This window comes from Tamandua tetradactyla, chromosome 4, assembly GCF_023851605.1.
Source record: "Tamandua tetradactyla isolate mTamTet1 chromosome 4, mTamTet1.pri, whole genome shotgun sequence".
In the NCBI taxonomy this organism is placed as follows: domain Eukaryota; kingdom Metazoa; phylum Chordata; class Mammalia; order Pilosa; family Myrmecophagidae; genus Tamandua; species Tamandua tetradactyla.
Genome location: NC_135330.1, coordinates 12,332,047 through 12,344,269, shown reverse-complemented (window position 1 = coordinate 12,344,269; position 12,223 = coordinate 12,332,047). Strand labels below are relative to the sequence as shown.

Below are 12,223 nucleotides of genomic sequence, written 5' to 3'. Positions count from 1 at the left end.
ACTGAAGATTATACAACTAGTGAAAGGCAGAGGCAGAATTTAAAGCTGGAGGTCTGAATGGCCAGGCTTGTAATCATGGTGAAGGAAGGCATTGCACATGTTGACCCAATGCTTTTCCCACAGTTTTGGGATGATTGAACTATTCCCTCCACCTCTACTCACTGAGAACTGGTCATCATTATTTGCCTTAAAGTTTATGAGACATTACACTGGCAGAACATCACCTACTTGCTAGAGCTTTCAAGAAAAGGCAGGAAAAATGTGATAGAGCTGAGAGAGATGGGGACAGGAGATAGCCTACTATTTTTAAAATCATTTCATGTAGTGTATTAGTTAGGGTTCTCTACAGAAACAGAATCAATAGGGAACACTCGCAAATATAAAATATATAAAAGTGTCTCATGTGACTGCGGGAATGCAGAGTCCAAAATTTGCAGGGCAGGCTGTGAAGCCGACGATTACGATGGAGGGTCTGGACGAACTCCACAGAAGAGGCTCACCAGCCGAAGCAGACATAGAACCTGCCTTTTCTGAATCCTCCTTAAAAGGCTTCCCGTGATTAGATTAAGCATCACTCATTGCAGAAGACACTCCCCTTTGGCTGATTGCAAATGGAAGCAGCTGTGGATGCAGCTGATGTGATCATGATCTAATTCTATGAAATGTCCTCATCGCAACAGACAGGCCAGCACTTGCCCAACCAGACAAACAGGTACCACCACTTGGCCAAGTTGACGCATGTCCCTGACCATGACATGTAGCAAGACTAAGAGACTAAGTGAGTTAGGAGGGTTAGGAGGCAATACATGGAAGGCGACAGGAACTTAACCCACCTTGTCTATAACCACTCAAAAGGGCCACTCTTGGGGTTATAGGCACTCCCTTAACAAGAGGCTGAAGTAGGCCTTCTGCAGTGCGAGTTGAGGAAAGCAGAAATACCCTGAGCCTTAGATGGACAGGCCGTCCTTGGAGCTGTGTTGGTGGAAGAGTCATGGGTTCCTCTGAAAAATCCACAAAGTTACTTCCATAAGAGTGCCTACACTTTGATGACTGACAAGTGGGAATAAATAAGTTAATGCTAGACAGATACGGCAGCCAACATGAAGGGAACATCACTACCGTGTTACCTCCACTTATGAGATGGTATTCATGCACAGGAATAGCAGTTGCAACAAAGCAAGGAACTGAAAGCTAATACATCACGGGCAGTAGCATGTCCTTCTCTAGTTTCCCTTTTCTCCTCCCCAGCAAGAGAGGAACTGCTGTTGGAAAGAGAAAGGGGTATGGCAGTGTGGTCACCAGCCTTTACCGCCAAGCACATATCAAGCCACAGAGTCATGAGTTATCTTATGCATCTTATGGGGGAAGATGGAGGGGAATATAGGAGAGAATTTTAAATAAAATATAAAATTAAATTTTGTAAAGAACAGAATTGTGTTTCATAACCTAAATGCTACTGCTTTAGTAACACAAAGTGATTAAAAGCTTACAGAACTGGTCTGAAACGTTATTTAGGGAGTTGCCAACAAAAAGGGACCACAAGAGTTGTAACTATTGAAACAAATAGATAATTTCATATTTATCCTCATGATTGAGACCTGTCTCAAAAAATTGAGACTCCTGGTCTAGCATCCAGGTGTTTTCTGGCAATTAAGAGTATAAGAATGCAGGAAGATAACTACTCAGTTATTTGGACAAACTGGCCCAATGGTACTCAAAGAGCACTGTGATTCTTGCTGCCTGGCTGATGACTCTTTCATCCCTCTGTCTCGCCCACCAGGTGGATAGCTCAGGAGAGAAACCTCCCCTTCTGTGATTCTGTCACAAAACTGGCAGAGATGTAAGGGAAAGCAGCAGGAGGTGGTAATAGATTTGAAAGTGGAAGCCAAGGAAAGAAAGGAGTTGAAATCAGAGTACTGGGAAGATGGCAGAATTGGTGATAACCATGGGACATTAGTTAGAAGTGACTTGCAGGAGACACGTCCTGTTTTCAGTGGCTGTATCAGTTTTTATCAGAAGTGCCAAAGTAGGGAAAAATAGAGTACAATTTAAAAATAGGGGATGGATCTTAGCGATAATCAATTTAAGTGCCTTCATTTTATGAATTGGCAAGCCTGAAAGCCAGAACCTGGTTTATGTGAAGTTATGTAACTAATCTGTGGCAAATTGAGAACTGAATCATGGGGTTTTTTTGGGGGGGGTTAAAATTTGTGATTGAGACAAGGATGTGAAACCAAATTGGAGATACATTTTTAATATATTCATTCAGCACATGTTTATTAAGTCTCCAAAAGTTGCCCTTAGGACTGTACAATCCAATATGGGGAGAAACACGATAAAGAAATGAACAAAAGCATACAGTATAGTAACATCTGCTAGAAATAAAATTAAATCAGAATGATGAAGAATGAATAGGTGGTTAATTTAGATATTTAAGATAATCACATACTGAAATTATGATGCTGCCATAGAAGCTCCTTTAAAAACCCCACCTTCACTGAATCATCAGGTTGACTGACCGTCACCACACTCTGCAGAATGTAGACGGACAGATGCCCACCGTGTGCTGAATGAACACGGTATGTAAGCGCCTCTCTAGCAGAAACACTGGAAGATTGCAGGGTCATACAATAAAGACTAAAGAGAGTTTCAAAACAGAAAGTGGTTAGCCTTGTCAAAAGCATGAACTGTCAAGTAGGAGAAGAACCATGGACAGTCCAATAAATCTGGGAATTAGAAAACTTTGGTGTAGCCACCATGATCTACCATCTTTGTCCCAGCTATGCAAGCCCCAAATCTCAATGGTCAACTCACTAGCGTTGACCAGTTTCTGGCGTATTATCACTCATAAGATAACTCAGGGTACTACTTACTCATTTTTAATGGCAAATATACCAGATGAGCCATCTATATGTAGCTTTCACTTCCTGGTGGATGTATGCAATTAATATATCAAAATGCATATCAGAAGTTTACTTCTTGCTTCCATATCACATTGTCCTTACCTTATCATAGCATATATCACAATATATGAAAATTGCTTTTTTTCTTATCTGACTCCTTATCACATGGTCTCTGAAATCAATGACTATGTATACGCATCTTAACTTGGTGCTTAGTATAGTGTGGGGCAGGTTTACATCTTCAATGAATGTTTATTAGAGGGATGAATGAGCAACTAACTCGTTGATTACTCCTATCAAGATACTGAAACTTAGTAAATCATCCTTCCCTTTCTTTCTAATTCCTACCTTCCTTTTCCAGTTCTTTCTGAAAAACAAAAACTCTCTGACTCTTGAGAATACCAGAGACATGTCAGACAACTCTTTCTCTCCAATATTTTATTTCTAGCCTTTGTGGGAACCACCAATCTTCTCTTTTAATTTATACTTAGAAAAACCTGTGCCCAAGGCCTACTCCTGAATTAATTCCTATAGTAATTGGTATCATAGAATATTTTTTGGCAGCCCTCTTGAGACTATGTAAAATATGGGAAAGATGCGGGCTTCTAATGCCCTTTCTACTATTCTGACAAAAAGAATATTTAACCATGAATTTTATTCACTGGAAATTCAGGGTATTAATTAAGGAAGTAAATGACCTGCTTTCCAGAAATTCTAGTCCTTTGTGAATAAAAACTCTAGTCCTTTCAGAAACCATAAGTACTTTGATTCTCTATGGCACATCCCTGGCTATGTACTTGGTTGCAGGGATTATTTTGAAATTTGTTTACTCAGAATTCATGACCAAAATGAAAGAAAAATAGAAAAAAAGTCACAGATTCTTTCATTGTGCTTCACTCTTTTCTTGTGGTAATTTAATTAAAGGGTAAACATCATTTACCCTTTAATTCTAAAGCTTTTATTTATTTTTTTCTGCTTAGAAAATCACCTATGTATTTACTTCAGTCTGCAGGCATCCCCTGCAATCACATCCTGCCATCAAATTGCTGTTAATTATGAGCCACAAGTTTATTGAATATGTAGTCATGCAACATCAACAAATGAAAAGTGAACAATGTTTTTTTTTTTTTAGGGTAATTGAAAGCACGCTCGACTCAGAATTACAGTACTGGAGTTTCAATTACAAATCTACTCATTCCTCTGCCCTAATTGATGTGAAACACTTCTATACAAACGAATTCTAATGAAATAAGTTGATGAAATGACGGGATTAAGAAAACAATGTCTTGGGCACTATTTTGCAACCCTTAATAAAACACCGATTCATATAAAAGTCATCAATAGATGAAATGATTAGATAAAAGTCTGATGGAGTCACTTTAAATGGAGGCTGTCATCCATTTCATCATCCATGAAACATGGATTGATCTTACAATTGCTTAGGGTGGGACAACCAGACAATATGTGCCTTCTGATTAGGGTCATCAGATAAAATATAGAACACTAAGTTAAAGTTGAATTTCAAAAAAAACAAGTTTTAGTATAAGCATGCACTGTGCCACATTTGGGACACATACTAAAAAGTATTTGTTATCTAAAATTCAAATTTAACTTGATGTCATATTTGTATTTGCTAAATCTGACAATTTTATTCTTAATATATGTAATGCAAAATTCACATGCAGATACACAGACATGTATTTGCTAAATAACTTCCAATTTACAGGCTATACAGGGGATGGTATGACAAATTAAATGATACGAGTACGCAGACATCCAGAAGATTAGACCTTCTTTGTCTGTTTTCTTCAACATGTCAATGAAATGGAAAAAAAGATGGGTAGGGAAATGCTCTAGCCCAGTGGTTCTCAAAGGGGGGAAATTTTGCTTTCAGGAGACATTTTGCAATGTCTAGTGATATTTTTGGTTATCTCCATTGCAGTTCAGAGAAGAAGGAGGTAGCTATTGGTATCTAAGGGGTAAAGGCAAGGGATGCTGCTAAATACCTTACAATACACAGGGCCAGCCCCCTTCCCACCCCACACACACACACACACACACACACACACACACACATATCACAAAGATTTATTAGGCCCAAACTATCAACAGAATTACATCGAGAAACTTGAGTCTAGACGAAAAAAGACTTTGAAGACTTAACAACCAAATGCAATGTGTTTTGCTTATTTGAATACTAACTCAAACGAACTATACTATAATATGGTGCATCCTTATGATAGAAGACAAGGCAGATATTTACAAATGATATCATATACAAATGCTTAATAATATGGGAATATTATGGGAATAATATGCATTGTTTAAAGAAGAAACCAACTGGATTTATAGTTTGTATAGTCAATCTTATATTAAAAAGGAAAACAAGGCCACAAAAATAACAGAAAATTTATCCCATTTTTGCTATACACAGTGTCTCTGGCACTATGAATGCACAGAATCAAAATTAGAATATCATTTACTAAAATGTTAATAGTGTTGATTTCTCAGTTGGACATTAGTGGTGATTTCATTTTTTTTTCCTTTTCTGTGTTTTCTTTATTGAGCATTTTTGTAATCAGAGAAAAAATAAGGTCATTTTAGAATGAAAAATCTTAGTGTGGGTGGAAGATCCTTGTAAGGCTGGAGCAAAAATGGCTTCTGAAACATCTCCATCGTACAGAGATGGAGGGCTTTTGATTGAGAGGGCTGTGCGGAACCAGAAACAGAAACTAAACTTACTGGATTGCTGTTTCATTCTGATCCAGCAAGATCAGAGAAGTAACCAAAAGGAATATGAGGAAGGGGTCTGACGGGGCCTTCTGCAGTCTCCAAGCATGGGAGATGGGTCTTACTGTAGTAAAATGAGATGTGTGCCCAGTGAAAATTAAGGAAATTGCCTAGAGGCTAAGGATGGACAAGAGAAGCCCTGACCCTTATCACCAGTTGATGGTCCTGATCTGATTTATTTGAATAAGTTTCAGGAAGCAGTTGCTCTCTGATCCTCCGAAACTAAAATTTAAGTTCTTCCTTTCGTAAACTTATTCAGGATTCATGTTATTTTCTTGACTAAAACTTAATGCATTGTTAGTTTCTGAAGCCTTAACAATCCCCAACAGTCAGTAAATAAATGAAAGCATCTCTCCTCTGTCTGTTACACAAGTTTCTAATGGGGCTCTTGAGACCATGTTACGGTTCCATCTTCTTTACATTTTCGTGCCCAAGGGAAGTCCTTGGAGAGTAGGGTGAGAGGGATTGGCTCCTCTGTGGGAAAATAAATATCCAAAGCTCCTGAAATCTGGAGTTGTAAAAGACTGCTTTTTTTTTTTTCTTTTTTCCTGGATCACTTCTGGGACAAAGGAACTAATGCCACTGAACCACCAGGAAATGGCAAAAATCTGAATTTCTTTCTGATCATAAAGACAGTTGGATTCTCTTTGCTTTGGTTTTAGGATCCTTTTAAATGCCTCTTAGATACAAGGGCTTTCCATCTGCTTCCTCTGAATAGATTCAGCTCCTTCAATGCTTTTTAAAGATCACTGTCTGGAAAGTGCCTCCTTCTCCTTTCTCTTGTCAAGGTCAGAAGCGGTGAATGGCTATTGGAAGAAGTAAATGAAAATGGAATGCAATGTGATGTGTATTTTCCAAATCCTGCTCTTTCCCCTCTATGGTCTTTGCATTTAATTGGTTATATTGCTTCTCTACGTCCATTAATATTATATTTCTTCCTGCTCATCTTGCTGTGGTAATAGATTCAAGAACATGAAATTTAGCAAAGATGATCATGAACTTCAAGTATTTGAAATACTATCACATTGGAGAGGAAATGGAAGGTGGCATAATGTGGGGTGTGGGGTGTTACAGGGAGAGAGATATTGAAACAATAGAGAGTGGCATTTCCTAAGAATTAAAGTCATTCAAAATAGAATAGATGATAGTATATCTATCTAATGGAATAGTCAGTACCGTTGAAATTGAAAAGAATGAGATGGGTTTACATTACTGTTATGGAAAGTATTCAAGATAAAATACTAAATGAAAAAACTAGTTGTGAATTAGTATGTGCAGTCTAATTCCATTTCTACAAAATTGGAAAGATGGAAATATGCATGGTTGTACATAAAAATTTCTGGATAGAAATAAAAATATTTAAAAAAATAACATGAATCATGTTTACCTCTTGGTTAGAGAATATGAGGAATGGAGGAGAAAACTAAATTTTCTGTTTATACCCTTCTGTAAAGACCTTTTTTTCCCATGAACAGGCAGTACATCTGTAATTTTAAAAGCCCAGTTTCATTTTTAAAGAATAGTTAGTATATTATATATAAAAAAAGATGCTACTTTTAAGATAATGAATTTCCACTTATAGGAAGCACAGAAACAGAATTTGGGGAGCTATTTGTGAGGAGTGCCGTGCTTTTAAGATTACCTTCTAACTCTGAATTCCTAAGATTCATTATATTTAAAGGATTTGAAACTACCAAGACATGAGTTTTTCCATACTATTTCCAATTGGAGAGACTTGAGTAGTGAGAGGAATAAGATTAGTCCCTTGACTTACATTGGTTATCATGTTCATTCAGAGAATGATTTCTCTAAAGGAATTTTTGTATTTGTTTTAAGTGCAGAGAGAGAGCACTTTGACTAAAAATCTAGAATCCAAAGGAGTATAAAGTGGTGTAAAGTGTTGCTTTTCTTTAGCATAGATTTCATAGAAGGAGGAAACCGCTTTGTTTCAGCTTCCATCTTCCTCATGTACTGGAGTTATCAGGTTAGCAGGTTTTCGCCCTGTTGATGAGTGGTCACTTTCCTGAGGAGATAAGGGAAGAGATGGGGTTGTGGGAGTGCCCAAGCTCAATTCAATCTTTTCTGTTCTGTAATTTATTAGTGTTTCATTACCTTGAGTGTGGGTAGGACTGGTTTTCCAGTTACATAAGGCCTGAGTTCTATCATGTTTAGTAACGCAACAAGAATCTTATTTAAACAGAAGTAGTGAGAAACACTTGTCCATCTCATCTCCATAGAAAATTAACACGTCATTCCTTTCTTTGTCCAGTCCTTCTTTCCTTTTTATTTATTTTTATTCTTACAAAATGTATTCATTCTATTTTTTTCCACGTCAGTAAGCACTTTTTAAATTTGTAATGGCTTTATAGTTTCCATCAGTTGGATATGTGATTACCGAATCATTTCTTATTCATTTATATTGTTTCTAGATGTTGCCATTATAAATAATATTATAAAAACTTCATTATGCATACATCCTAATGCATATCCCTTTTAATCCTGTTAAAATAAATATTTGGAGGTGTAAATATTAAGCCAAATGGAATGCATGTGGTTGTGGCTGATCTAGTGATAATCTCATGTACTTATCGAGACAAATCATCCTTAAAAATTTCGAGTTGTAACTTGTCCCCCCAATGTAATTTCAATGGAATTGAGGAAAACGCCTCAATTCTTTTTAGTAAAAACAAATTGAAAGCACTTTCTTTCCCATATGTTTCATGGGCATGATTTTTCTCAGGCATTTGTGGTGTAGGACAAATAATACTTGACTTAGAATTAAAATATTTGGTCTATAACTTACTATTCGGGCAAATCATTGAACTCTGTGAGGCCTAGATTTCTAATCTGCAAGATGGTGATAATAATTGCCTAATACATGGGGTTATTACGATATTAAATAACATATTCAACAGCCCTTTACAAGCAAAAACATGCTACATTGATATAAGGCATTATGGTGATGATGATGATGATTTAACTTCTTTTGAAAATGAGAGTTTTCTGACCTCCAATAACTCCTCTGATAGAAAATGGAAGGCGAGATGTGCAAACTTATTTTCCTAAAGACATCTAGTTTCCATGATTCTGAAAAAAGTTGGAAAAGATACTTGAGTGTGTAGTAGAGACGTGAACTACCTAATAAAATTCACATCGAAGCACAAGCTAGAGAAGTACACAGGAATACTTATAATTTAGGAGCTTAAGCTATTGAGCAACACTTAGCACTTTAACAACACTATGGGAGGTTGGATTGATAGGTTGTATTTTGTCCTGAGAGGACTTCCTGAGACGAGGAGATTTGAGTCAAGTATTAAAGAAGGAGAAGGACAGGACTCGGTTAAAAAAATACAGCAAAGGGGTTTGATTTGGTGGTGGTGTCAAGTTTGCAGTTGTCGAGCGATTTCTGCAAAGGTGCAGACAAGTGGAATGGGGAGGGAGGAAACACTTGTGTGTATTTGGTGCTGAGGACATTGTCTTGTTTGGCAACCCAAAGGAATAATCTTTAAGAAGATAATTAAAATTGGCTCTAAAAAGAAGTGGTAAACAAAACATAGGATTAGATGAGGAATTTCTTTTACATTTTAACTGTACATTCCCCACTTCTTTAGCTTTTCAGCTTTCTAGTAACATTTATGTTTTTAACTCACTAAAAAACCTTTTCCTAATTTGTCCCAGGCAGCCTTCCTTCTATCTGTCCTACCTGTATGTATTCTTCTCTATCATTTTACATAAATATCCATACTGAAATCATTGCTCGATAATATTTTTCCTGTATGTTAACAGTGGTAGTAAACTTGGCATCTATCCAGGAGCAGTGCCCTTATTATGTCCTTCCGGACTTCTCCTGAATGGAGCACTGAGCACCACTGTGTTCTGATTGACTAATCTAGTTCTCCTTCTTTCAGAACTGGAGTTTACTTAATGAAGAGAGAGAACCACACGTTGGTGCATGAGTTTGTTTTTCAGGGTTTCTCCAGCTTCCATGAATACAAGCTCTTGCTTTTCATGGTGTTTCTTCCCTTGTACCTTTTAACCCTGGCTGGCAATGTCATCATTGTCACCATTATTAGCACTGATCGCTATCTTCACACCCCCATGTACTTCTTCCTTAGTATGCTCTCTGCTTCAGAGACTGTGTACACACTCGTTATTGTACCACGGATGCTCTCCAGCCTCCTGGGCCTGGGTCAGCCCATCTCTTTGGCTGGCTGCGCTACCCAAATGTTCTTCTTTATCACTTTGGCCATCAACAACTGCTTTCTGCTCACAGCAATGGGATATGATCGGTATGTAGCCATCTGCAACCCCTTGAGGTACACGGTCATCATGAACAAGAGAACGTGTGCCCAGCTGGTCTTGGGAGCCTGCAGCATTGGACTGCTTGTGGCCATAATTCAGATTTCCTCGGTGTTCAGGTTGCCCTTTTGTGACAGGGAGGTGGCCCATTATTTCTGTGACATCCGCCCAGTTATGAAACTCTCTTGTGTTGACACTACTCTCCATGACATCATTAACTTTTTCATCAGCTCGGTGGTTATTGTGGTGCCCATGGGTTCTGTTTTCATCTCTTATGTCCTCATCATCTCCACCATCCTCAAGATCGCCTCTGCTGAGGGTCAGAAGAAGGCCTTTGCCACCTGTGCCTCCCACCTCACCGTGGTCATCGTCCACTATGGCTGTGCCTCCATTGCCTACCTCAAGCCCAAGTCAGAGAACACCAGGGACCAGGATCAGCTGATTTCAGTGACTTACACTATTTTTACTCCTCTCCTTAATCCTGTTGTATATACTCTGAGGAACAGGGAAGTAAAGGATGCCCTTCACCGTGCTATTGGCAAAAAACCTCTTGCCTAGGATCTTTGGCAGATGGACATATAGTCCATTATAATCTGGGGTACTTTTTAAAGCTTTATATGAAGTGATAGGTTGAAAGATCAACATAAATGTCACATAGCTATTGAGTTCTAAAACTCCACAGAGAGTGTGGTAGGTGTCTAGCATGTTTGGTAACACAACTGAAGCTATCTTACCCACTTACCATTGCTTTCTCCTTTGGGCACTGACAAGAGTATCAGACCCCTGACATTACAGAAGAAATATCATTTTTACATATTCTCACCTGCATTGGAGACCCATAAAATGCATTCTCTGTAATTTTCTTGAGGCCCACATTAGAACTGTGCCCTTGTTGAATCTTGACTATAGGCGGTATGTTTGCATGGTTAGTAAGCAACTTGATTACATCCAACAAATGAATTTCACTGCAATTATATGCTTTTTATGGACTAATGCATATGCTATACTGTATCTATGAATAGGTATAGGTGTATCTGAAGACTTTTTAAAAATTAAATTTATTAATCTCACTTCCCAACTAAACTTGTCTATCTCAGAACTAGAAATTAGTTTCATTATTTTCATTCTTCTCTGTGTAGAACCTGACTTGTTGACCAATTTTTGCATTTACCCTCTTCACCTCTATATTGATGAACTCATTTTCTGTGAATAGTTGGGTGGCAAATTTAAGCCCCAGGTTTTAATATTTGTTTAAGGAAGAGACTGAGAGTCTCCTACTTTTCTATTAGCGTTGTCTTCTTAAGGGAAAGATTATCTTGATTTATGATAAAGTTTTAAGATGTTCAGATTATTTGTCCTGGGAAATAAAGAGGTAGAACTTGCCAAATGTCTTCCAGTCCACAAAGGATGTTTTGTCTGTTATCCTGCCTCAGGATAACCTTTATGTCTGTGTCCATAGAACTTTCCTTCTTCAGGCTTTTTCTCCCAACATGCTTCCATGTACTCATAGTTTGGGAATCCTGGAATCGGACTATGAGCTGGGACAGACATGGACAAGAGCATAAGATGACAGGGGTTCTGTGAAAGTGACCTCAGTGTTTGTTCCCAGTGTACAGAATATACTTGTCCATTTCATTCACAAAGAGAAGAAGTTCATCTTCATGGGACCAAATGCTGTATAAGAGGTTGTAAGAGTGGGTGAGGTCTGTGATGGTTTCAGGCAAAATGTGATTTTCTGCAGTGACTTATTCACCTTTCAGATTAGGAACACATAGGCATCTTCAGAGAAGTAAGCATCTTTCCTCTCAGGTTTGTGGAGAAAAGACAATGTGACAAAAGCTCAATCAACTCTCTTGATTGATTTGCTCTCATTGTGGACCCTACCTATACTGATGAATAGAAAGTATGTACAGCACACTGGAGTTCACCAAGTGCTTTTAAGTGCATTGTCTTAGTGATGGGATAAGCAAAATGTTCATGTTAAAAGAAAGGGTTTGCAACATCTGTTCTCCCAGAACGAGATATTCAAGATGTTCTATATCAACCCTTCCTATCTTCTTTGCAGATTTCATCACAATAGAACAGCAAACACCAGTGAAATACTGTTGACTCACTGACTATAATGGATAAAGCATGCAGCACCCCATGTTCTCCCATCCCTGGTCAAATTCTGAGGTTTCTCCCATGGGACACTTTAGGCTGGGATTAGATATAATTCTAATAGCTCTTCT

General features: G+C 38.0%; 2 protein-coding genes across 2 annotated transcripts in view; one reads left to right on the top strand and one right to left on the bottom strand.

Annotated features, from left to right (window-relative positions):
• The window catches only part of FCER1A (Fc epsilon receptor Ia), a 59,640-nt gene that overhangs the window by 21,949 nt on the left and 25,468 nt on the right, over positions 1-12,223 (bottom strand). The window lies entirely within an intron of this gene.
• On the top strand, positions 9,618-10,550 carry LOC143678785 (olfactory receptor 10J1-like). Its single transcript, XM_077155719.1, has one exon. The coding sequence runs from the start codon at positions 9,618-9,620 to the stop codon at positions 10,548-10,550; it is 933 nt and encodes a 310-aa protein (XP_077011834.1).

What these genes read in the sequence shown, in the direction of transcription:
- LOC143678785 (XM_077155719.1), top strand. Translation starts at nt 9,618, where the DNA reads ATGAAGAGAGAGAACCACACGTTGGTGCATGAGTTTGTTTTTCAGGGT.